This window comes from Bubalus kerabau, chromosome 1 (genome assembly GCF_029407905.1).
Source record: "Bubalus kerabau isolate K-KA32 ecotype Philippines breed swamp buffalo chromosome 1, PCC_UOA_SB_1v2, whole genome shotgun sequence".
In the NCBI taxonomy this organism is placed as follows: domain Eukaryota; kingdom Metazoa; phylum Chordata; class Mammalia; order Artiodactyla; family Bovidae; genus Bubalus; species Bubalus kerabau.
In genome coordinates, this window is record NC_073624.1 from 171237879 (window position 1) to 171259611 (window position 21733).

A 21733-nucleotide genomic window follows, 5' to 3' on the forward strand; every position below is an offset into this window, starting at 1 on the left:
AAAAGTTTACAATTTGAATATGGAATCCTAAAATAGGTAATCTAGGTATGTTCTCTTATAAAAAGCAGGGTTTTATGATTTAAAATTGCCCACTGAATCTAGTTCAAGTCATTTCCCCCCTATTATCACCCATCAAATACTATTTTGTTGAAACTCAATGGAGTATGCTGTCAGTTACCTGATCTTAGGTATTTTTGAAGAATTATCTTCAAAATGAAAATATGAATCTTCATTAATAAAGACTTTCAGACATCAGTGCTCAAAAAATAAAATGCTGCTATTTTAAAAGTAAGCCACAGAATAGTTACACTTCATAATAATCTGAATAAAAACTGTACAGGCTTGTTCAGGTTTTTGCGTTAACATCTTACAGAGAAACATGAATGAACCATTTGGCCAAGTCAATACATTCTTATTTTAATTCCTAATGATGTACAAAACTATGTTCTAATTACGAAGCAAAAACTAAGCGAAGATAGGTGATGAAATACCTCAAGAGATTTTTATTGTCTACAAGCACTTTCAGATAATCTGCCAGTTTCTTCTGCATGAGTGCAAGATAAAGCCAAGCTCTGCCCCTTCCCACAGCCGTCCTGTAATTCAAACAGAGGATCGGACTATTAAAGCATTACAACAACAAAAACAAAGGGAAAAAAGCCAACTTAGCCAGGGAGAAATATATTCACACACACACACACACACACACGCACGCTTGTGAATGCAAAGCTGCCCTGGGGGTTGCGGGAACACTCTGGGAAGGCTGAGGAAATGGCTCACTGCATTTTTTTCGGGACTATTTGAAGTCTACATCATAGGCATATATTTCCCTTCCTCCCCCTCAAAAAAAAAACCACAACAAAACCAGAAAAATATTTAAGCCAGAAACATCTGATTTCTGGAACAAATACAATTAGATAAAACTTTGCATGTATTCATAAATTTCACAGGAAGCCAGGAAATATCAGATTAGATTGTATCATGGATAAACATTCTTTCAAAAGATGAATATAGAGTACAGTTATTAAAGTACTGAACTCACAAGATTTCTAAGGCATTAGCTTGAAATTTATTACATCGAGTTTATTTTTGACACAGTAAAATACACATAATATGAAGTTTACCACCTCATCCATTTTTAAGTGTACTGTTTAGTACTGCTAAGTACATTCACGTGGTTGTGCAACCAGTCTCAAAGGTGCAATTTTGAAAAGATCTGTTTTGAAAGAAAAAAAAAGCCTCCCAAATATAGACCTAGCACTATTTAAGGAAAAAAAGATACTGTTCTAAGCAGAGTAACTGCATTTGTAATGTCCAAGAGAGTATTAGAGGTACTGCTGTAATCAATACCTGCCTCAAAGCGCTAGAAGGCACCCAACTTAATATAAAAGGCTTTGGATTCCCCCCACCTTTCAATAAATGATGTGAAGTTAGAGTAAAAGAAGAAAAGAAATAGGAAAAATGCACACCGACATGTCCTGCTTGGTGGGAGTATAAACTGGCACAATTCTTCCAGCAGGCAATTTAATGCCAGCAGGTTATCAAAGTTCTGCATCTAGCAACATAAGAAGTAATTGAGGATGTGCACAAAGATGTGTGTTGGGGGTGGTCAGCACTGCAGTTTGGATAATGAGGATATGAAGACAACCATAAAGCCCAAAGTGGGAGGGGCTAAACAACAGAATGCTGTGTGCTCACTTCAAAAACAAAGTTGTGGATGAATATTTAATATGGAAAAAGGCTTAAAGTCTACTATTAAATGGGAAAAAAGCTACAGTATGTCCAGTTTAATACTTGTTTCTTTCCCCAGTTCTCCTTCTCTGTTCATTAATATACTGCTCCTAGTTAAGTTTCACATCCCAAGCATTTTTCTGCATTGGAAATAAATGTTCTTATTTTTCTTCCCTTCTTACAAAAATATTAGTACGCTACATATACCATTTTGCAACTTGCTTGTTTTACTGAATATCTGTTATTTTGAAATTCTTTCTGTACACAGGAAATTTCCTGTTCATGTTTTCATAGCTTTAAGGTGTTTCACTACTGGACTGTGCCATGATTTATTTACCTAGTTTTTAATCTGCTGCTAAGTCACTTCAGTCGTGTCCGACTCTGTCCGACCCCATAGATGGCAGCCCACCAGGCTCCCCTGTCCCTGGGATTCTCCAGGCAAGAACACTGGAGTGGGTTGCCATTTCCTTCTCCAATGCATGAAAGTGAAAAGTCAAAGTGAAGTCAGTCGCTCAGTCGTGTCCGACTCTCAGCGACCCCATGGACTGCAGCCCACCAGGCTCCTCCATCCATGGGATTCTCCAGGCAAGAGTACTGGAGTGGGGTGCCATCGCCTCCTCCAGTTTTTAATCTAGGCCATTTCTAATCTGCTGCTGTTACAAATAATGCTGCAACAGATATTTCTGTACACGTGTCATTTTCACATGTTAGGTCTATGAGATAAAACCCCCAGAAGTAGAATTACTGGGTCAAAAGGCAGGTGCACTGGGGGTTTCGGTGGTTAGTGCCATGAGGAGCGCAACAGTGATGCCACTGGGGGAGGAAAGGTGAATTAAAGTAGAATCTTCTTTATTTGTCTGTCTGACTCTACAAGGATAATGACCAAGATATTAATTGTAGTTTTGTTTTTTCTGAGTGGTAAGCTAATAGAAGCATCTTTTTTGCTTGTTCTTATTTCCTAATTAAAAATTATGTAATAAGAAAAAAGACTGTTTTTAATTTCCAAAAATGTAGAGAGCCTTGTCTGTTGTCTGGGTTTACATGCCAATAACGTGAAATTGTATTCGTTGTGTAACAGTATGTTTAATAGTGAACCATGATATGAAAACAATGTAAAGTTCTGGGTACTGGGCCACACTGTAAAAGGCATTTTTATCTCAATTAGGCAAGGAAATTAAACTCCAGAGAGATGACTCTCAGGACTCAAAGTCTGTCCTGCAAGTTTCAAACTACCTCAGAGCAAATAGTCTGTACTCTCCAAAAAACACTAATCATAACTTCCAAAATTCTGTAGAAATTTTAGAACTTTTGCTCCTGTTTAATGAAATAGTAAAAACACTGCAGCTCTTTATGGAGCAAAGCCAGTAGTCTTTTCTCACATGGCTCCCAAAAAAGCTACTACTCCAGAGGCATCAAGAAGAGGGAGCCACTCTGTATTTCCTTTTTGGCAGACAAAGGGAGGATTTTGATACTTCAACTAGTTACTTGTTTAGCATCCACAGGGTTAATAAGGGAACAGAAGCAGTGAGTTCAGCTGACAAGAAGCTCTTTGTTAGCATAACAAGACTTCAGAAATGCCCCTGTGCCTAAGTGGAAATAGAAGCGTGAGTGTAGGAGAAGGCAGAATCCTGCTCCATCCAATCAGACTACCCAAGGACAGGGTCTCTAGAGGGAGTGAGCTGGCTGGAAGGGATGGACAACAGGACCACACACAGAAAAACTGAAGAAACAAGGCAGATGTGGGAGGCTCGTGAAAGTGAAAAGCAAAAGGGTCAGTTGCTCAGTCATGTCCAACTCTTTGCAACCCCATGGACCAGGGTCTTTTGCCCATCCAATTTTCCAGGCAAGAATACTGAGTCGGTATCCATTCCTTCTCCAAGGGATCTTCCCACCCAGGGATTGAACCTGCATCTCCTGCATCGCAGGCAGGTTCTTTACTATCTGAGCCACCAGGGAAACCCAGGAAGATCATGGCTGGTGGGGGTGGTGGGGTGGGGTGGTGTCACCAAATAAATATATGAAAGTTTGTCACCTGTTATAGGCTTTCACCTTAGGTGGCACAGGCCCACAGGGCTGAACCCAGGTCAGAGACAGAAGGCTTAAATCCTATGAATGCATGGGGTTCAGCAGCAAATGAGTTTAGCAAGATGCAGAGGGTTTCAGAGGCCAGGAGACCTGTGTTCTCTTCCTGGTTCCACCACTCAGTTGCCGAGGGACCTTGGGCAAGTTACTTAACCACTCTGAGTCTCAGTTTCTGCGCTTGCAGATGGGAATACCAACAGCTTAGCTCCTAGGGATTTGTGGATGATGAAATGAAATAATGAAGTGCTAAGGCATTGTCCTTAGCACAATGCCTGGCACTTGGCAGGGCCTTAGTCAGTGGTGGTGGCTAATGTAATTACCCTAAAATGGAATGGGCTGGCTCTGCAGGAGAAGGTCAAAGAGAGTCTGGACAGTTAGGTTCCTTGTGGAAGACTCTGCAGGGGGCTCTGGTAGGTACCCCAGGATCTCCTTCTCCTCCTGTAACTGCTCTTGCAGTGACAGTACCTTTTCATTACAGAACCTTGTACGACAAGCAGGAATTAGGGTCCTCATTTTAAAGAAAAGGAAACTGAGGCTCAGAATGGGGCAAATTTTGCTCAAGTTTATGTGGAAATTGAGCAGCAGAGCTGAGACTAAAGCCTAAGTAAAGTGTGGCTTGTGCTATAGTTTGTTCTAAATTAGAAGATGCTTTATTAGCAAGGAATTGAGAAATGGATAAATAGAAGGGAGTTTTTTTTTTAAACATCAAATTGATGTAACTACTTCTCACTCACTTTAATTCTGGTAGATTTCTGACACTAGTGGCTATATCTGATGCTTCTGGACAAAGTTTCTCCACCAGCTCCAAAGGACCAAAGAAAGATTTATTTTGGCCAATAAAACTCTTCTTAACTAAAAGGGAAAACAAAAGTATTATTCATAAGAACAGTTTGCAAAACGTCTTCAGGGGCCCTCAGTCTCTCTCCCAAAAGCCAAATGAAAGCTATGGAGCTGCACTGCTTATTCCTTCTGATTCAGTCTTGGGGACTGGGAGAAGCCAAGTACCAAATGAGCTCTCCCTGCTTCTGATGACAGGGTTTCTCTGTCATACCCATTATGCTCCCTCAAGTATTTATTGCCCACAAAATAAAACAAGTGCTCCAATAATCATCTATGAAATCCTTGCCCTTTCTCCCTCTTACCTGATGCCAAAGTCAATTCTTGATGGACTTTGTCAAATCATCATCACCATCCCTCATCTGAACTGCTGCAATAACCTCCTAATGGGTTTCCTTGCTCCTAATATTGTTACCACCCCACCTTTCTAATCTGTTCTCCACATAGGTGAACGGTTTTTTAAAAAATGTAGGTTAGATCTTATTTTTCCATGGCTGAAAATCCTCCAAATACTCATGAAATAAAATCCAACTCCTAACTTGACCTTTAAAGGCCAACGTTATCCAGCCCATCCCAACTACCCTGATCTCCTCTCCTCCTGCTTGGCATGCCTCACTTACCTGGTGTCTTCCTCAAACCCAGGTTGGTCCCACTCAAGACCTCTGCACCTGTTTTGTTTTTCTAGAAAGGCTCTTGCCCCAAACCTTTGCATAGTTGACACCTTCTCTCCTTTAGCTCTCAGCTCACATTTCACTCCCCAGAAAGACGTTCCCCTTTTACCCTAACTGGAAAGATTTTCCCTTGATTTCTATCTTTTAACTAATCTTGCATCCCTGAATTAGTAGCATTTTGCAACTATTTTGCTTCTGAATTTGTTGTCTTATCTCCTCTCTAGAACTGTGCTGTCCAAGGTAGTCACTAGCCACAAGTGGTACTGAAAGGTAGCCAGTGCAATTGAGATGTGTTGTAAGTGTAAAATACAGTGGATCTTTAAGCCTCACCTTAAAAAGAATGTAAAATATCTCACTAATAAGGTTTATACTGACTATATACGTCAAAATGATACTATTTTGGCTATACTGGGTTCAATAAAATAAATTACTAAAACTTCATGTGTTTCTGCTTTTTAAAAACGTGGCTACTAGGATATCAGAAATTACACATGTGGCTTGCATAGCATTTCTATTGGACAGCGCTGCTCTATAATGTCATGTCTTGTGGGCAGGGATCTTGTTTGTTTTGTGCACAGCTGTTATCCCAGCACCCAGAACAATGTTTGGCATTGAAGATGCTGAGCGAAGTGAGCCTGAATTTTCACGCCCCCTAAGCCCCCCGCCCCACCCCGCCCCACGGCCGCGGCTCACCTCTCAGCCCATGTTTGAGGCAATGCTCCAGCACTACAAAGAACTGCTGCAGCGGGGCATGATCTGCATCCAGGCTGCGGCCCAGGCTCAGGGCAGACTGGAGCAAGACCTTGATGCTGAGTTTCATCATGTGCATCAGGTTGACACGCTCCTCCATCATCTGGCCCTTGGAAGCTGTAGAGTGGAAGTAGGGACAGCTTCGTTAGTGCACTGAATGTAGTCGCGGGTGAGGAGGCTAGACGCAGAACAACGAAGGGAAGACCCGTCGGCTGGTCTGCTCTGAGCATTCACGTGCGGATTAACTGGAGTTCTCAGCCAACCGGCCCCTAACCCCGGGAGGTCACAGCCTCACCCGGGCGGCTGAGGCCGTGGGTCAGTCTGCAAGGCTTCTCCCAGGCAGCTCCGCGCGTTGCTACGGCGACGGCCCTATCAGCACTCACTGCGATTGGTGTCTCCCACGCCCTTATTCCATTTTCGACCAATGGAACGATGCATACTCCAGAAAGCCTTGCCCTGAGCTAGGAGGCTTGCTGGGAAAGTGCTCTACCCCCGTCTCGTTCCTATTGGAGGAGTCCAGCTCGAGGCCACGCCCCCAGAGCTCGCGGGCGCCATTTTGACTTCTCTGCCAGGAGGGAGGTAGCGGCTTCCGGGCTTGCTTGGGCTGGGGCGTATACTAGCTAGAGGGATTCCTGAGCCAGCTGTTTTGTCTGTGAGTGCCACCCGGAGCATTCGGGGAAGCATCCATTCCTTGGTACAGGGCTCAAATTCTCGTTGCCGGTCTTTCGTACACGATTAGTGGACTGTTAGTTTTACACTTCTTTTGTAAGGTAAAACCGTTAGAATAAAATGCAAGCACTATAAACTGGTACAATTAATAAAAGGTCAATCATTCAAGGTTTTTTTAAAAATCTTTATTTTATTACTATTATAAATAATTATAAAATACAATGTGCTATGAAGTTTCTTTGTATTCATTAATTGTATTTACACTTAATAACCACTGGAGTTAAGCAATATTTCATTAGATTATTTTTCATTTTCTTAGGTCAGATTTCAGTCCTCCAGTCTCCTCTGTTCATGGGATTCTCCAGGCAAGAATACTGGAGTGGACTGCCATTTTCTTCTCCAGGGCATCTTTCCAACCCAGGGATCCAAGGCCCGTCTCTTGCATTGGCAGGCAGATTCTTGACTACTGAGCCAAGAGGAAAGCTCATTTAATATGTAAAAATGTATAAAGGTGAAACAAAATTTTGCGAAAAAGTCTACCCTGAGTTAATTTTTTCTGGGGAGGGGAGAATTTTTTTTTTTTTAAGTAGTTTTAAGTTTACAACGAAATTGACAGGAAGGTACGGAAATTCCCTTCCCTCATATGCATCTGGAGAAGGCAACGGCAACCCACTCCAGTACTCTTGCCTGGAAAATCCCGTGGCTGGAGGAGCCTGCTGGGCTGCAGTTCATGGGGTCCCTGCAAGTCGGACACGACTGAGCGAGTTGACTTGCACTTTCATGCATTGGAGAACGAAATGGCAACCCACTCCAGTGTTCTTGCCTGGAGAATCCCAGGGATGGGGGAACCTGGTGGGCTGCCGTATATGGGGTCGCACACGACTGAAGCAACTTAGCAGCAGCAGCTGCACATGCATCAGTTCAGTTCAGTTGCTCAGTTCTGTCTGACTCTTTGCGACCCCATGAACTGCAGTTTACCAGGCCTCCCTGTCTATCACCAACTCCCAGAGTTTACCCAAACTCATGTCCATCGAGTCAGTGATGCCATCCAACCATCTCACCCTCTGTCATCCCCTTCTCCTCCTGCCCTCAATCTTTCCCAACATCAGGGTCTTTTCAAATGAGTCAGCTCTTCACATCAGGTGGCCAAAGTATTGGAGTTTCAGCTTCAACATTAGTCCTTCCAATGAACATGCATAGCTGTTATCAAGACTGGAACTTTTTTTTTTAAATAAGGATGAACTGCATTGTGGAGAAGGCAATGGCACCCCACTCCAGTACTCTTGCCTGGAAAATCCCATGGATGGAGGAGCCTGGTAGGCTGTAGTCCATGGGGTCGCTAGGAGTTGGACACGACTGAGCGACTTCCCTTTCACTTTTCACTTTCATGAATTGGAGAAGGAAATGGCAACCCACTCCAGTGTTCTTGCCTGGAGAATCCCAGGGACGGGGGAGCCTAGTGGGCTTCCGTCTATGGGGTCACACAGAGTCCAACACGACTGAAGTGACTTAGCAGCAGCAGCAGCAGAACTGCATTGACACATGATAACCAAGGTCCCAGTTCATCCTCTATGTTCACTGATGAAGTAAGTAGTATTGCACCTTCTGTGGGTTTGGACAAAAGTATAATATCATTATATTATAATGACATCATTATAATGTCATTCAAAGTATTTTCACTGCTCATAAAAACTTCTGTACTCTGTGTATGCATCTCCCTGCTAACTCCAGGCAACCACTGATCTTTTTATTGTCTCCATAGTTTTACCTTTTCCAGAATGTCATTTAGTTGGAATCTATTTTTCTTTTTTTCTTTCTCCTTGACAGGTTCAAAGCCTTTTTAAGACCACTCATGGCCGACCCATGCATGGACCAGAACGGCTCTAGGTGGCAAGCTCCCTGACTAAGTACTGCAGCTCTTCTTCCAATATCGAGCCCTGTCCCACTGGTCCTGCCCAGCAGCCACATGGAGGTGAACAAGGACATAGTCTGGATATTTGTTCATTGAAACACTAGAAGTTTTGTGCCTCTTGTCACAGTGAACCCAGATTCCTGTCTGGTGGGCTATAAACAGATGAGCCATTTATTTAGGCCCTCTGCTCTACGTGCAACCCAATCCGTGACAAATTCTTACCAAGTGACCTCTCAAGCCTACGAAACTGTTACTCTGGAACTATTATAGACCCTCAAACTATAACCTAGTTCCAGCAGGAAAATAAGCCCTGGTTGGTGCACCCCTCTCTCTGCACCAATGCCACTTTTTGGTCTTTTAAATGTTTGCCCCTTGGATTGGAGGATGGGGTGGGAAGTATATGGTTGTTTACCAGTTGTTCATTATATATGTTAAGCAGACTTTCATGTTTATTGTTTCCTAGTATTATTTCTATGACTTGCCTGTTAAATCTTTTAACTTTCTTGATTTGTTTGCTTTTGTCTTATGGGTCTGTGTATTGTGGATATTAATCCTTTGTTTACCTGCTTTCTTTCATCAGCAATAATTAATATGGATATATAGTTAAAAGAGCATATATATGTATAGCTAAATTGAAAAGAATGATACTATGACTCTGAATTTATAATACAAGTATTAAGTAAATATGAATGAGACTCAAGACAGCCTGGGACTGAAAATTCCAAATTCTCAGCAAAACCCAAGAAGACAGCTACTGGGAAAGAAAAACTGGTCTAAATATTTCATCTTGGTTTTGGAAAAAGAAAAACGGATTTTAAGTAAAGCATCTGGGTGGGGATGATATATTTTAAATATTGAGAGACTCCTATGTATTATTTATAAATTTGAAAAGTTTAATGAGATGGGTGATTGGGTGCAATCTCAAAAAGGCAGAATGATCTCTGTTCGTTTCCAAAGCAAACCATTCAATATCATAGTAATCCAAGTTGATGGCCCAACCACTAATGCTGAAGAAGCTGAACGGTTCTATGATGACCTACAAGACCTTCTAGAACTAACACCAAAAAAAGATGTCCTTTTCATCATAGGGGACTGGAATGCAAAAGGAAGTCAGGAGATACCTGGAGTAACAGGCAAGGTTGGCCTTGGAGTACAAAATGAAGCAGGGCAAAGGCTAACAGAGTTTTGCCAAGAGAACTCACTGGTGATAGCAAACACCCTCTTCCAGCAACACAAGAGACAGCTCTACATGTGGACATCACCAGGGGGTCAAAAATGAAATCAGACTGATTATATTATTTGCAGCGAAAGATGGAGAAACTCTATACAGTCAGGAAAAACAAGACTGGGAGCTGACTGTGGCTCAGATCATGAACTCCTTATTGCCAAATTCAGACTTAAATTGAAGAAAGTAGGGAAAACCACTAGACCATTCAGGTATGACCTAAATCAAATCCCTTATGATTATACAGTGGAAGTGAGAAATAGATTTAAGGGACTAGATCTGATAGAGTGCCTGATGAACTATGGACGGAGGTTCGTGATATTGTACAGGCGACAGGAATCAAGACCATCCCCATGGAAAAGAAATGCAAAAAAGCAAAATGGTTGTCTGAGGAGGCCTTACAAATAGCTGAGAAAAGAAGAGAAGTGAAAGGCAAAGGAGAAAAGGAATGATATATCCATCTGAATGCAGTTCCAAAGAATAGCAAGGAGAGATAAGAAAGCCTTCGTCAGTGATCAATGCAAAGAAATAGAGGAAAACAATAGAATGGGAAAGACTAGAGATCTCTTCAAGATAATAAGAGATACCAAGGGAACATTTCATGCAAAGATGGACACAATTAAGTACAGAAATGGTAGGGACCTAACAGAAGCAGAAGATATTAAGAAGAGGTGGCAAGAATACACAAAAGAAACACACGAAAAAGATCTTCCCGACCCAGATAATCACAATGGTGTGATCACTCACCTAGAGCCAGACATCCTGGAATGTGAAGTCAAGTGGGCCTTAGGAAGCATCACTACAAACAAAGCTAGTGGAGGTGATGAGATTCCAGCTGAACTATTTCAAATCCTAAAAGATGATGTTGTGAAAGTGTGGCACTCAATATGTTAGCAAATTTGGAAAACGAGGCAGTGGCCACAGGACTGGAAAAGGTCCGTTTTCATTCCAATCCCAAAGAAAGGCAATGCCAAAGAATGTTCAAACTACTGCCCAATTGCACTCATCTCACACACTGGTAAAGTAATGCTCAAAATTCTCCAAGCTAGGCTTCAACAGTACATGAACCAAGCACTTGCAGATGTTCAAGCTGGATTTAGAAAAAGCAGAGGAACCAGAGATCAAATTGCCAACATCTGTTGAATAATGGTAAAAGCAAGAGAGTTCCAGAAAAACATCTACTTCTGCTTTATTGACTGCCCTAAAGGCTTTGACTGTGTGGATTACAACCAACTGTGGAAAATTTTTAAAAGAGATGGGAATACCAGACCACTTGACCTGCCTCCTGAGAAATCTGTATGCAGGTCAGGAAGCAACAGTTAGAACCAGACATGGAACAACAGACTGGTTCCAAATTGGGAAAGGAGTATGTCAAGCTTGTATATTGTCACTGTGCTTATTTAACTTCTATGCAGAGTACGTCATGTGAAATGTCAAGCTGAATGAATCACAAGCTGGAATCAAGATTTCCAGAAGAATTATCTATAACCTCAGATATGCAGATGACACCACCTTTATGGCAGAAAGCGAAGAAGAACTAAAGAGCCTCTTGATGAAAGAGGAGCATGAAAAAGCTGGCTTAAAACTTAACATTCAAAAAACTAAGATCATGGCATCTGGTCTCATCACTTCAAGGCAAATAGATGGGGAAGTAATGGAAACAGTGAGAGACTTTATTTTCATGGCTCCAGAATTACTGCAGATGGTGACTGCAGCCATAAAAAACACTTGCTCCTTGGAAGAAAAGTTATGACCAACCTAGACAGCATATTAAAAAGCAGGGACATTACTTTACCAACAAAGGTTCATCTAGTCAAAGCTGTGGTCTTTATGTAGTCATGTATGGATATGACAGCTGGACTATAAAGAAAGCTGAGCACCAAAGAATTGATGCTTTTGAACTGTGGTGCTGGAGAAGACTCTTGAGAGTCTCTTGGCCTGTAAGGACATCAAACCAGTCAATCCTAAAGGAAATCAGTCCTGAATGTTCATTGGAAGGACTAATGTTGAATCTGAAACTCCAGTACTTTGGCCACCTGATTCAAAGAACTGGCTCATTGAAAAAAAACCCTGATGCCAGGAAAGATTGAAGGCAGGAGGAGGAGGGGACGACAGAGGATGGGATGGTTGGATGGCATCACCGACTCAATGGACATGAATTTGAGCAAGCTCCAGGAGTTGGTGATGGACAGGGAAGCCTGCCGTGCTGCAGTCCATGGCGTTGCAGAATCAGACTCAACTGAGCGTCTGAACTGATCCTTAAAGAAGATACCAATCCCTAGGCTATAAACGAAGTCTTGTGGTCTTTAAATGGGAATAAATATGCAGGAAGTCCTGCAGAGGGCTAGGCAGGTCCAGATATTTTGAGGAAATTGATTTTTAGATCCTCAAGTTTCACAGGCACTCTTTCTTTACTCACTCTACAGGAGAATCACAGTTTACTCCTTGTCCCATATCTTCCTTCTAAGGCACTGACCTGAGGTACAGAAGTTGCCACATACCAGATAGGGGTGAAGCTTCCTTTGATGATTAATCAAATCACTAAAAACTTGAAGAGATTCCAGTCTTTCATTTGCTGAACTTAGTTAAAGAAACTTGATCTTGGGGGACAGGAGTGGTTTCTACCCGTCTGCTGGGTATCCTGAATTTAGAAAGTTTTTAAAAAAATTTATCTACAAGTAAAAATATATGTAATTATTTTTGGTTGGTCTCAATACTTATTCCTTGGATGTGCCATTAACTTGATGGACATGTTCTCTAAATAAGCCAAGCTGCAGCCCTTGAAGAACATGTACACTAACTCTTTTTTATTAATTCTGGCCACATCTTGGCATATGAAACCCTAGTTCCCTGATCAGGGATCAAACATGTGTCCCCTGTGGTGCAAGTGCTCAGTCCCAACTACTGGACCACCAGAGAATTTCCTAAAGTCTTTCTGTTAAAACATAATGTATTGGCAAGATGTAATGATATAAGCAATGTTTAGATGTCTCCAACCATTTTGAGTGTCTAGGTTAAACAAAGTGAAAGAATTATAAGGCATAATTATTGTTTGATAGGTCTTGGTAAAGCCTTTTTTGGAGAACTTCCCTGAAAGAGAAATATCTTTAATGTTTGCAAGAAAGGTGATTTTCATTTGAACAAAATGAAAATCTGAACAAAAATTTTTTTGATCAAAAAAATGTTTTTAGATCAATGCGATTTGGGGCATATAACTTAGAAGGAGTTCAAAGACCTGAATAACATTATTATAACACAGCTGTCCATTTCATATCTGAGTTACTTTATTGTACAGGAGAAATTAACACAAGATTGTAAATCAACTGTACTGAAATAAAATATTTTAAAATGTTTGGTAGAATTTACCAATGGGGGGAAAACAAACCAACCTGTACAGTTCTATTTTTTATTTATATGAGTCAGAGTTCTCAAGGATCACATCTATAAAAAAACCAAAAAATGGGAATAAAATTGATGCTGAGTTCCATCACATTTACATCAGTAAATCATGGATATTCATCTGCATTTTTTTAATTAAAAAAAAAGATACCATTCAGTTCATTAAGAGAAGTAATTCCAAGAAAAAATTATGTATAATTACTTATAAAATTATATTTGTATCCCTTTAATCAACTTAGCATTACTAATAATTTTAATGGTAATTCATTATAGAAGAAAAAAATTTTTATACACTCAGAGCTTTAGTCACAAAAAAAGTTTATTATATTTTAATTAATTTACATATTTTTTTCTGAGATGTATGATAGGATGACCAATAAAAAAATTTAAAACATACATTAAGTGGATTGGAAATTCAAGGAATAAAGGGAAAAGTGTAAAATTTACAAATATTAAATAATTTTATTATTAATTTATTAACAAGATAGATGGCAGAGTTATCAAGTTGTTAAGGTATTGATCACTTGATACACTTAAAATAATGATACAGTGGTTTTATTTTAAAAAGTCAATTTTTACAATAAACCAAAAAGTTTATTGAAAATTATGATGAATTTTATGTATCAACTTTAAAAGCTGAAGATTTTTTTTAGGGGGTCATGTGAACAAAAAATGTGAAGACTAGTGTTTCAGGAAGTGGCTCCTACAGTCATTCCTGGGAACACAGTAGTGTTTTGCAGCCATCTCATCCATTCCCCAGTTAGGTTAGTCACCAATTCCCATTTGAGCTCAATTTAGAGTCATGGAAAATTTGATTGGAAGGATCTTTGTTTCATTTCTCCATATTACTAGCTTTGTGACCTTGGCTAAGCTATTTACATGTCTAAGCTTCATTAATAACAGTTAAACACAGCACACAGAATATCATAAAATTCTACACTTATTGAATTGCCAAGTAAATGGTCTGATCAGGGATCTCAACCTTGACTGTTACAGAGGGGCTGCACCTGTAACATAAAAGAGTGACCCAGTGAGAGGAAAAGCTGGAGAAGACATAAAGACACCTTGCTAGAGGAATGCTAACTGATCATGTGTGCCAGATGGGAGTCAGAAGAAACTGGGATCTGGATTTTTAATAGAAAACCTGGTAACTGGCTAAAAAAAAAAACCTAAATGCTTTTACACTGTGCAGGATGTGAAAAAAAAAAAAAAAAAAAAAGAATGCAGCTACCAGCACAAACATCTCAAAGGGCTGCCAGTGTGTTGTAACCTTGGTATAGAGAATACATATTCAGGAGAGTGCACGCTACAGATTTTTTTTATTGGGTTCTGAATTAAAGAGAAGTAACTAGAGCCCTGGGATTTCTTTGGAAGGAATGATGCTAAAGCTGAAACTCCAGTACTTTGGCTACCTCATGCGAAGAGTTGACTCATTGGAAAAGACTCTGATGCTGGGAGGGATTGGGGGCAGGAGGAGAAGGGGACAACAGAGGATGAGATGGCTGGATGGCATCACTGACTCGATGGACGTGAGTCTGGGTGAACTCAGGGAGTTGGTGATGGACAGGGAGGCCTGGCGTCCTGCGATTTATGGGGTCGCAAAGAGTCGGACACGACTGAGCGAATGAACTGAACTGAACTGAACTAGAGTCTTTATAAATTTGAGTTTTAGTTTTGATTAGCCCTTTGGAGTCTTAAAAGATCTTATCATACACTGTACTGACAAGAAAACCATTTTACACTTTCCTAATTTTCCAGAATTTTCACTTATCACCTCAATGGCTAACTTAAGGAGTTCAGCAATATGAAATGAAAAAGGCATTGTACTTCATTTTGGAAGGAGGCATATTACTTTGTGCAGTGGAGCTCTCACACATGGAAAATAAAATTTGCCATTGGAAGACAACAAAGAAAGGCATAATATAATGCTACTTACCTAATGGCAAATATATATCTAAATACTTTTAAAATTAAAGAGTGACTTCTTCAGTGAGTTTTGTTATTCATCCTTTAGAAAAAGAATACCCCCAAACCAAACAACTACAGAGAATGCAATCATTGTGGCAAGCTGCGCTACCAGACCCCATGTGGGTTAACATTTTAATATAAGTCATTTCATGACATTCCACAGCATCTTTCTTAAACCTGGATCACCACAAAAGCTATCTGGCAAGAGTGCTGCTCATACTCAGTCTCTGCTCCTTCTGGCAAGAGTGCTACTCATATTCAGTCTCTGCTCCTTCACGGCTCCCACTGAACAATCTCTGACCTCACTGCTTTTGTAAGCAGATAAGCAGATCAAAGGAAAGGAAATGAGCCAGCCCTGGCTGGAGTGGTGACCACTATCTTCTGACCTGCTTTCTGAGGCCTCTGCAGAGCATGCTACCTGGGTTTCAGTTCCTTTTCCCCATTCCCACTCCTGCTCTATCTGATGACTTAAAATCTGGCTTACCACTGGGAAACCAGTCACATAGCTCATGCCAGCTGTTCCCCACCCTTTCGCCCTCAGTAAGCCATGCTCACAACTTTTGCCAGATTTCAGTGGCAGTTGTTTACTTGACTAAAAAATCCAGATGTATATATTACAGCATATTACAACATTATTTAAAAACATCAAGGCATTGAGGTGATGTAACTAAGCACTGGCTTGAGAGGTAGCTTGTCTTGGTTCAAGTTCTGGCTCTGCCATTTCTAAGTGACTTGGTCAATTTACTTTTTAATTCAGCCTCCCTCTTTATAAACAAGGAATAATAATGGTATCTATCACATGGGGCAGGCTACATGAGTGGAGGCATGAAGTCCACGACTCCTTCCCATGCCCCTAAGGGACGGCAATTTCCTGCAGGGATGCGGTCCCCATACGGTTGGGTGGGTGAGAAGTCCCTGCCCAGTTCCTGCCCAATGTGCTGTGGTGCTGCCAGCCTGCAGCAGGCCAGTGGACACCTGGCCCTGCCCCAAGAGTCAAACGGCATAACATCAACCCTCCCTGGGGCAGCATGGTCATGCAGTATGTCAGGGACAGGTAGGGAGAAGCCCGAGGGAAGTTCAAGCGGACCAGAGTGGCAGAGAACCTGTTCCACAGAGACAGTGGGAGATGGGACCACACAGGAGCCCAGCTCCAAGGCCCCACACCTGTTCCTTTGTCCCATCAGACTTCACTTAACACAAATTTAAAGATAAGAGTTTCTATCATGGGTACTTCTGAGGGCCTGGCCCTGGGCAGTCATACTGATTAAAGCCTGCACTTCATGAACATCATGAAGCCATTTCAGCTATCACCTAGGATTAATGTCAAGATGAAATGAACTAATATATGTACAGATTTAAGAATAATATCTGTCACCTAGGAAGCACAATATAAGTCCTGCTTATTATTTATAGCATTACCATAAATAGAAAAGTATTTTTCAAATATTTGTTCAACAAATATTATTCCGTGCTAGGCACAGTTCTAGGCACTGGCACATTTCCTCACCAAACAGCTAACATTATTTGCTTACTAACAAGCCTCTGGAGAAGACAATGGCACCCCACTCCAGGACTCTTGCCTGGAGAATCCCATGGACGGAGGAGCCTGGTGGGCTGCAGTCCATGGGGTCGCTGGGGGTCGGATACGACTTCACTTTCACTTTCACTTTTCACTTTCATGCATTGGAGAAGGAAATGGCAACCCACTCCAGTGTTCTTGCCTGGAGAATCCCAGGGATGGTGGAGCCTGATGGGCTGCCCTCTATGGGGTCGCACAGAGTCGGACACGACTGAAGCGACTTAGCAGCAGCAACAAGCCTCTAAGAAGATCTCGGGCCTTGACTCTCTGGACTGAACACCAGTGGGTGGGCATACAGTCAAAATGTGTGTAAAGGTGGCAAGTTAGTGGGAACTAGATTCCTGAGTTAAATAGGTTCCTTCATTACCTTCTAGTCCTACTTTCTATTGCCAGAGAGATACAGTTTCCTATCTCAAAACAAGTGAGATTTTAAACTGTATCAATCTTTCCTAGCCATTGAAACTATCACAACTCACTATCCGTGCTTTTTACATCAAATATACATTGGATACGATGGAATCAAGAAACCTCAAAGGCACACTATAATACTTGTTAGGGAGTACTTCACCGTCTTTAGTGAGCTCTGCCCCATAGCACTATGACGAAATGTTCTCAGTTCACAATCCAATACAGTAGCCACTCGCTACATGTAGATTACTGAACCACTTAAAATGTGGCTGTTGTGACTGAGGAACTGAATTTTTAATCGTTAAACATCACATGTGGGTAGTGGCTATTGTATTGGTTGGCAGAGCTCTAAATATTTGGCTTTACAGGACTTTCTAAGTCACACTCTACCAATTATTTAACGTTTCCATTCTTACTCATGTGCTGAAACTATTCTAGATGACAAAGGCTTAAAAGAGTTGATGATAAGAGATCATTGAATGCTATAAGAACTTTGTGAATCACAAAATTCCTATTTTACAGACTGGAAAATGTGATGACTTGCCTGTATCATACAGCTCATTGGTTGTAGTGGTCGCCTGGAATTAGAATGGGAAAGACTAGAGATCTCTTCAAGAAAATTAGAGATACTAAGGGAACATTTCATGCAAAGATGAGAACAATAAAGGACAGAAATGGTATGGACCTAACAGAAGCAGAAGATATTAAGAAGAGGTGGCAAGAATACACAGAAGAACCATACAAAAAGATCTTAATGACCCAGATAACCACAATGGTGTGATCACTCACCTAGAGCCAGCCATCCTGGAGCGCAAAGTCAAGTAGGCCTTAGGAAGCATCACTATGAATAAAGCTAGTGGAGGTGATGGAATTCCAGTTGAGCTATTTCAAATCCTGAAAGATGATGCTGTGAAAGTGCTGCACTCAATATGCCAGCAAATTTGGAAAACTCAGCAGTGGCCACAGGACTGGAAAAGGTCAGTTTTCATTCCACTACCAAAGAAAGGCAATGCCAAAGAATGTTCAAACTACTGTACAATTGCACTCATCTCACACACTAGTAAAGTAATGCCTAAAATTCTCCAAGCGAGGCTTCAACAGTACTTGAACCAAACACTTGCAGATGTTCAAGCTGGATTTAGAAAAGGCAGAGGAACCAGAGATCAAATTGCCAATATCTGTTGGATCATCGAAAAAACAAGAGAGTTCCAGAAAAACATCTACTTCTCCTTTATAGACTACGCCAAAGCCTTTGACTGTGTGGATCACAACAAACTGTGGAAAATTCTTAAAAGAGATGGGAGTACCACCAGACCACCTGACCTTCCTCATGAGAAATCTATATGCAGGTCAAGAAGCAACAGTTAGAACTGGACATGGAACAACAGACTGGTTCCAAATTGGGAAAGGAGTATGTCAAGCCTGTATATTGTCACCATGCTTATTTAACTTATATGTAGAGTACATCATGCAAAACGTCAGGCTGGATGAAGCACAAGCTGGAATCAAGATTGCTGGGCTAAATATCAATAGCCTCAGAAAGGCAGATGACACCACCCTGATGGCAGAAAGTGAAGAAGAACTAAAGAGCCTCTTGATGAAAGTGAAAGAGGAGAGTGAAAAAGTTGGCTTAACTAGGATCATGGCATCCAGTCCCATCAGTTCAGTTCAGTTCAGTTGCTCAGTCGTGTCCAACTCTTTGCGACCCCATGAATCGCAGCACGCCAGGCCTCCTTGTCCATCACCAACTCCCGGAGTTCACTCAGACTCATGTCCATCGAGTCAGTGATGCCATCCAGCCATCTCATCCTCTGTCGTCCCCTTCTCCTCCTGCCCCCAATCCCTCCTACTTCATAGCAAATAGATGGGGAAACAATGGAAACAGTGAGAGACTATTTTTATGGGCTCCAAAATCACTGCAGATGGTGACTTCAGCCATGAAATTAAAAGATGCTTACTCCTTGGAAGGAAAGCTATGACCAACCTAGACAGCACATTAAAAAGCAGAGACATTACTTTACTGACAAAGGTCCATCTAGTCAAAGGTATGGTTTTTCCAGTAGTCATATATGGATGTGAGAGTTGGACTATAAAGAAAGCTGAGCACCGAAGAACTGATACTTTTGAACTGTGGTGTTTAAGACTCTTGGGAGTCCCTTGGACTGCAAGGAGATCAAACCATTCAATCCTAAAGGAAATTATTCCTGAAAATTCATTGGAAGGACTGATGCTGAAGCTGAAACTCCAATACTTCGGCCATGTGATATGAAGAACGAACTCATTGGAAAAGACCCTGATGCTGGGAAAGATCGAAGGCGGGAGGAGAAGGGGACGACAGGGGATGAGATGGTTAGATGGCATCACCGACTCAATGGACATTACTCTGAGTAGGCTCTAGAGTTGGTGATGGACAGGGAGGCCTGGTGTGCTGCAGTCCATGGGGTTGCAAAGAGTCCTACACGACTGAGCGACTGAACGGAACTGAACCGGAACCCTCGCCCTCTAAGCTCCACCTGGTGTTCTGACTCCGCGGTGAGTCAGTATGCGCCGTCAACAACTGGAGATGTGAGCTGGCATGGAAGTTTGAGATTTAAAGCAGAGAAAAGTACATTTTAATTTCCTAAGTAAGTCCTTTAAAAATAAATAAGGACTAACTAAACTTAAACCCGTCCAGTTTTTAGTATAAAGGTCACCGATGAGAAAAAGAATGCTGTCTGGGGCACACCATAGGAAGTGAAATTGCTCCAATCTCAGGCCACCCACGCCCAGGTATTTATCTTGACTAGGAAACACGGTGTAAAGAAAACCGACGAGTAGTTACGCGTGTTAACAACCTAACAAGCTGAGTCAGTTAAACAGTCTTGCCAGCCTGGAGCCCAAGGCAAAACAACCACCTGTCTGATGGAAAGCTCACGCAGCGTGCCCGGCCGGAGCCTACCTGCGCGCACTACGTCGTCCGCGCCGCCGTCCGCGCCGCCCAGGCTCGCGGCCGCGCGCAGCGCGCTCCCGCAGCTGGCCGACAGGGTGCCTGTGGCTCTCCGCGCCAGGGTCAGGATGGGTGCGGACCAGCCTTCCGTCGCCGCCCGCGACTTCGCCGCCCTCCGCAGTTCGCCTGGGCCTGGCACCTGGCTCCGGTCCACGATCTCAAACTCTTCTCCCGGCTCCGGCCCCGGCTCCTGCTCCGGCCGGCCTCCGTCGTCCCCGTCAGCCATTTTGGCCGTGTCACGTGCCGCCGGCGGGCGGCTGACTAGCGCGGCGCGCGGGAGGGCGCTTTTACGTCCTCGCTGCTCCTTTTCGTGTTCGCGCCGGGTTTTCTTCCTCTTTACGGTTCTACTCTCCTTTCTTTCAGTTTAGAAAAGCTCGGGAAGGCGCAAGTCATAAAATAAGTATCCACGTTCTTATCAACTGGGGGGACTTGTTTCCGTTGAAGTTCCTCTTGGGTTTTCTCCCTTTTTCGTCATTCCTCCTATCTGGCTTAAAACAGAGCCCAAAAGGCCGTAGTTTTCTTTGTGACAAAATTGCCTCTTTTAAATTTTCATTTCATATTTTGCTTTGCTTAGCCATTATTCTGCGGTGGTTTTCAGAACAAGCCCTAAAAGAGCGGGTAAGGAAATTCTGCAACAGTTAAGGCAGGAAGGCAGGACTTTAAAAAAAATAATTAAATAACTGAAAACTGACAACTTGGCCGTGTTCTTTGGAACACACTGCGGTGGAATGGGAATCAGAAGGTCCGGTTGTTTTTGCTCAGTCGCTCAGTCGTGTCTGACTTTTTGCAACCCTATGGACTGCAGGACATCAGGTTTCCCTGTCCTTTACTGGCTCCTGGAGTTTGCTCAAACTTTTTCATTGAGTCACTCAATGCCATCTAACCATCTCATCCTCTGTCTCCTCCTCCTCTTGCCTTCAGTCTTTCCCAGCATCAGAGTCTGTTCCCCTCAGGTGGCCAAAGTATTGGAGCTCAGCATCAGTCCTTCTTCCCATGAATGTTCAGGGTTGAGTGCCTTTAGGTCTGACTGGTTTGATAACCTTGCTGTCCAAAAGACTCTCAAAAGTCTTCTCCAACACCAGGGTTCAAAACCATCAGTTCTTCAGCACTCAGCCTTCTTTATGGTCCAACTCTCACATCCATACATGAGTACTGGAACAACCACAGCTTTGACTATATGGGCCTTTGTCGGCAAAGTAATGGCTCCACTTTTTAATACGCCTTCTGGGTTAGTAGTAGCTCTTCTTTCAAGGAACAGGCGTTTTTTATTTCATGGCTGCAGTCACCATCTGCAGTTGTTTTGGAGCCCAAGAAAATAAAGTCTCACTGTTTCCATTTTTTCCTCATGTATTTGCCATTAAGTGATAGGACTCGATGCCATGGGCTTAGTTTTTTGAATGTTGAGTTTTAAGCCAACATTTTGGATTAGAAAGAGCCAACTCTCCTCTTTCACCCTGGGCAAGAGGCTCTTTATTTTTAAAAAATTTATTAATTTTTTTAATTGAAGGATAATTGCTTT

The 21733-nt window shown here is 42.1% G+C and overlaps 1 protein-coding gene, 1 long non-coding RNA gene and 1 other non-coding gene across 7 annotated transcripts in view; 1 reads left to right on the forward strand and 2 right to left on the reverse strand.

Annotated features, from left to right (window-relative positions):
• Positions 1 to 21474, reverse strand: part of RUFY1 (RUN and FYVE domain containing 1) — a 68043-nt gene extending 46569 nt beyond the window's left edge. For 2 of the 5 annotated variants that reach the window (XM_055539207.1, XM_055539202.1), the window contains exons 1-4: positions 20167 to 21474; positions 6012 to 6185; positions 4545 to 4662; positions 492 to 593 (exon numbers count right to left, since the gene is read on the reverse strand). In XM_055539207.1, the coding sequence (XP_055395182.1) occupies positions 492 to 593; positions 4545 to 4662; positions 6012 to 6185; positions 20167 to 20440 (668 nt within the window). In that variant the 5' untranslated portion in view covers positions 20441 to 21474. Of the gene's footprint in view, positions 1 to 491; positions 594 to 4544; positions 4663 to 6011; positions 6186 to 6302; positions 6606 to 20166 lie in introns of those variants that run through there. The other 3 variants (XM_055539219.1, XM_055539214.1, XM_055539210.1) reach the window with 3 other exon arrangements.
• Positions 6711 to 10635, forward strand: LOC129622738 (uncharacterized). The gene is made up of 3 exons (XR_008700118.1): positions 6711 to 6838; positions 7057 to 8323; positions 8565 to 10635. It is a non-coding gene; the product is annotated as an uncharacterized LOC129622738 (long non-coding RNA).
• LOC129642640 (small nucleolar RNA SNORA11) lies at positions 8722 to 8851 on the reverse strand. The gene has a single exon (XR_008709895.1). It is a non-coding gene; the product is annotated as a small nucleolar RNA SNORA11 (small nucleolar RNA).
• Positions 21475 to 21733: the final 259 nt, after the last annotated feature.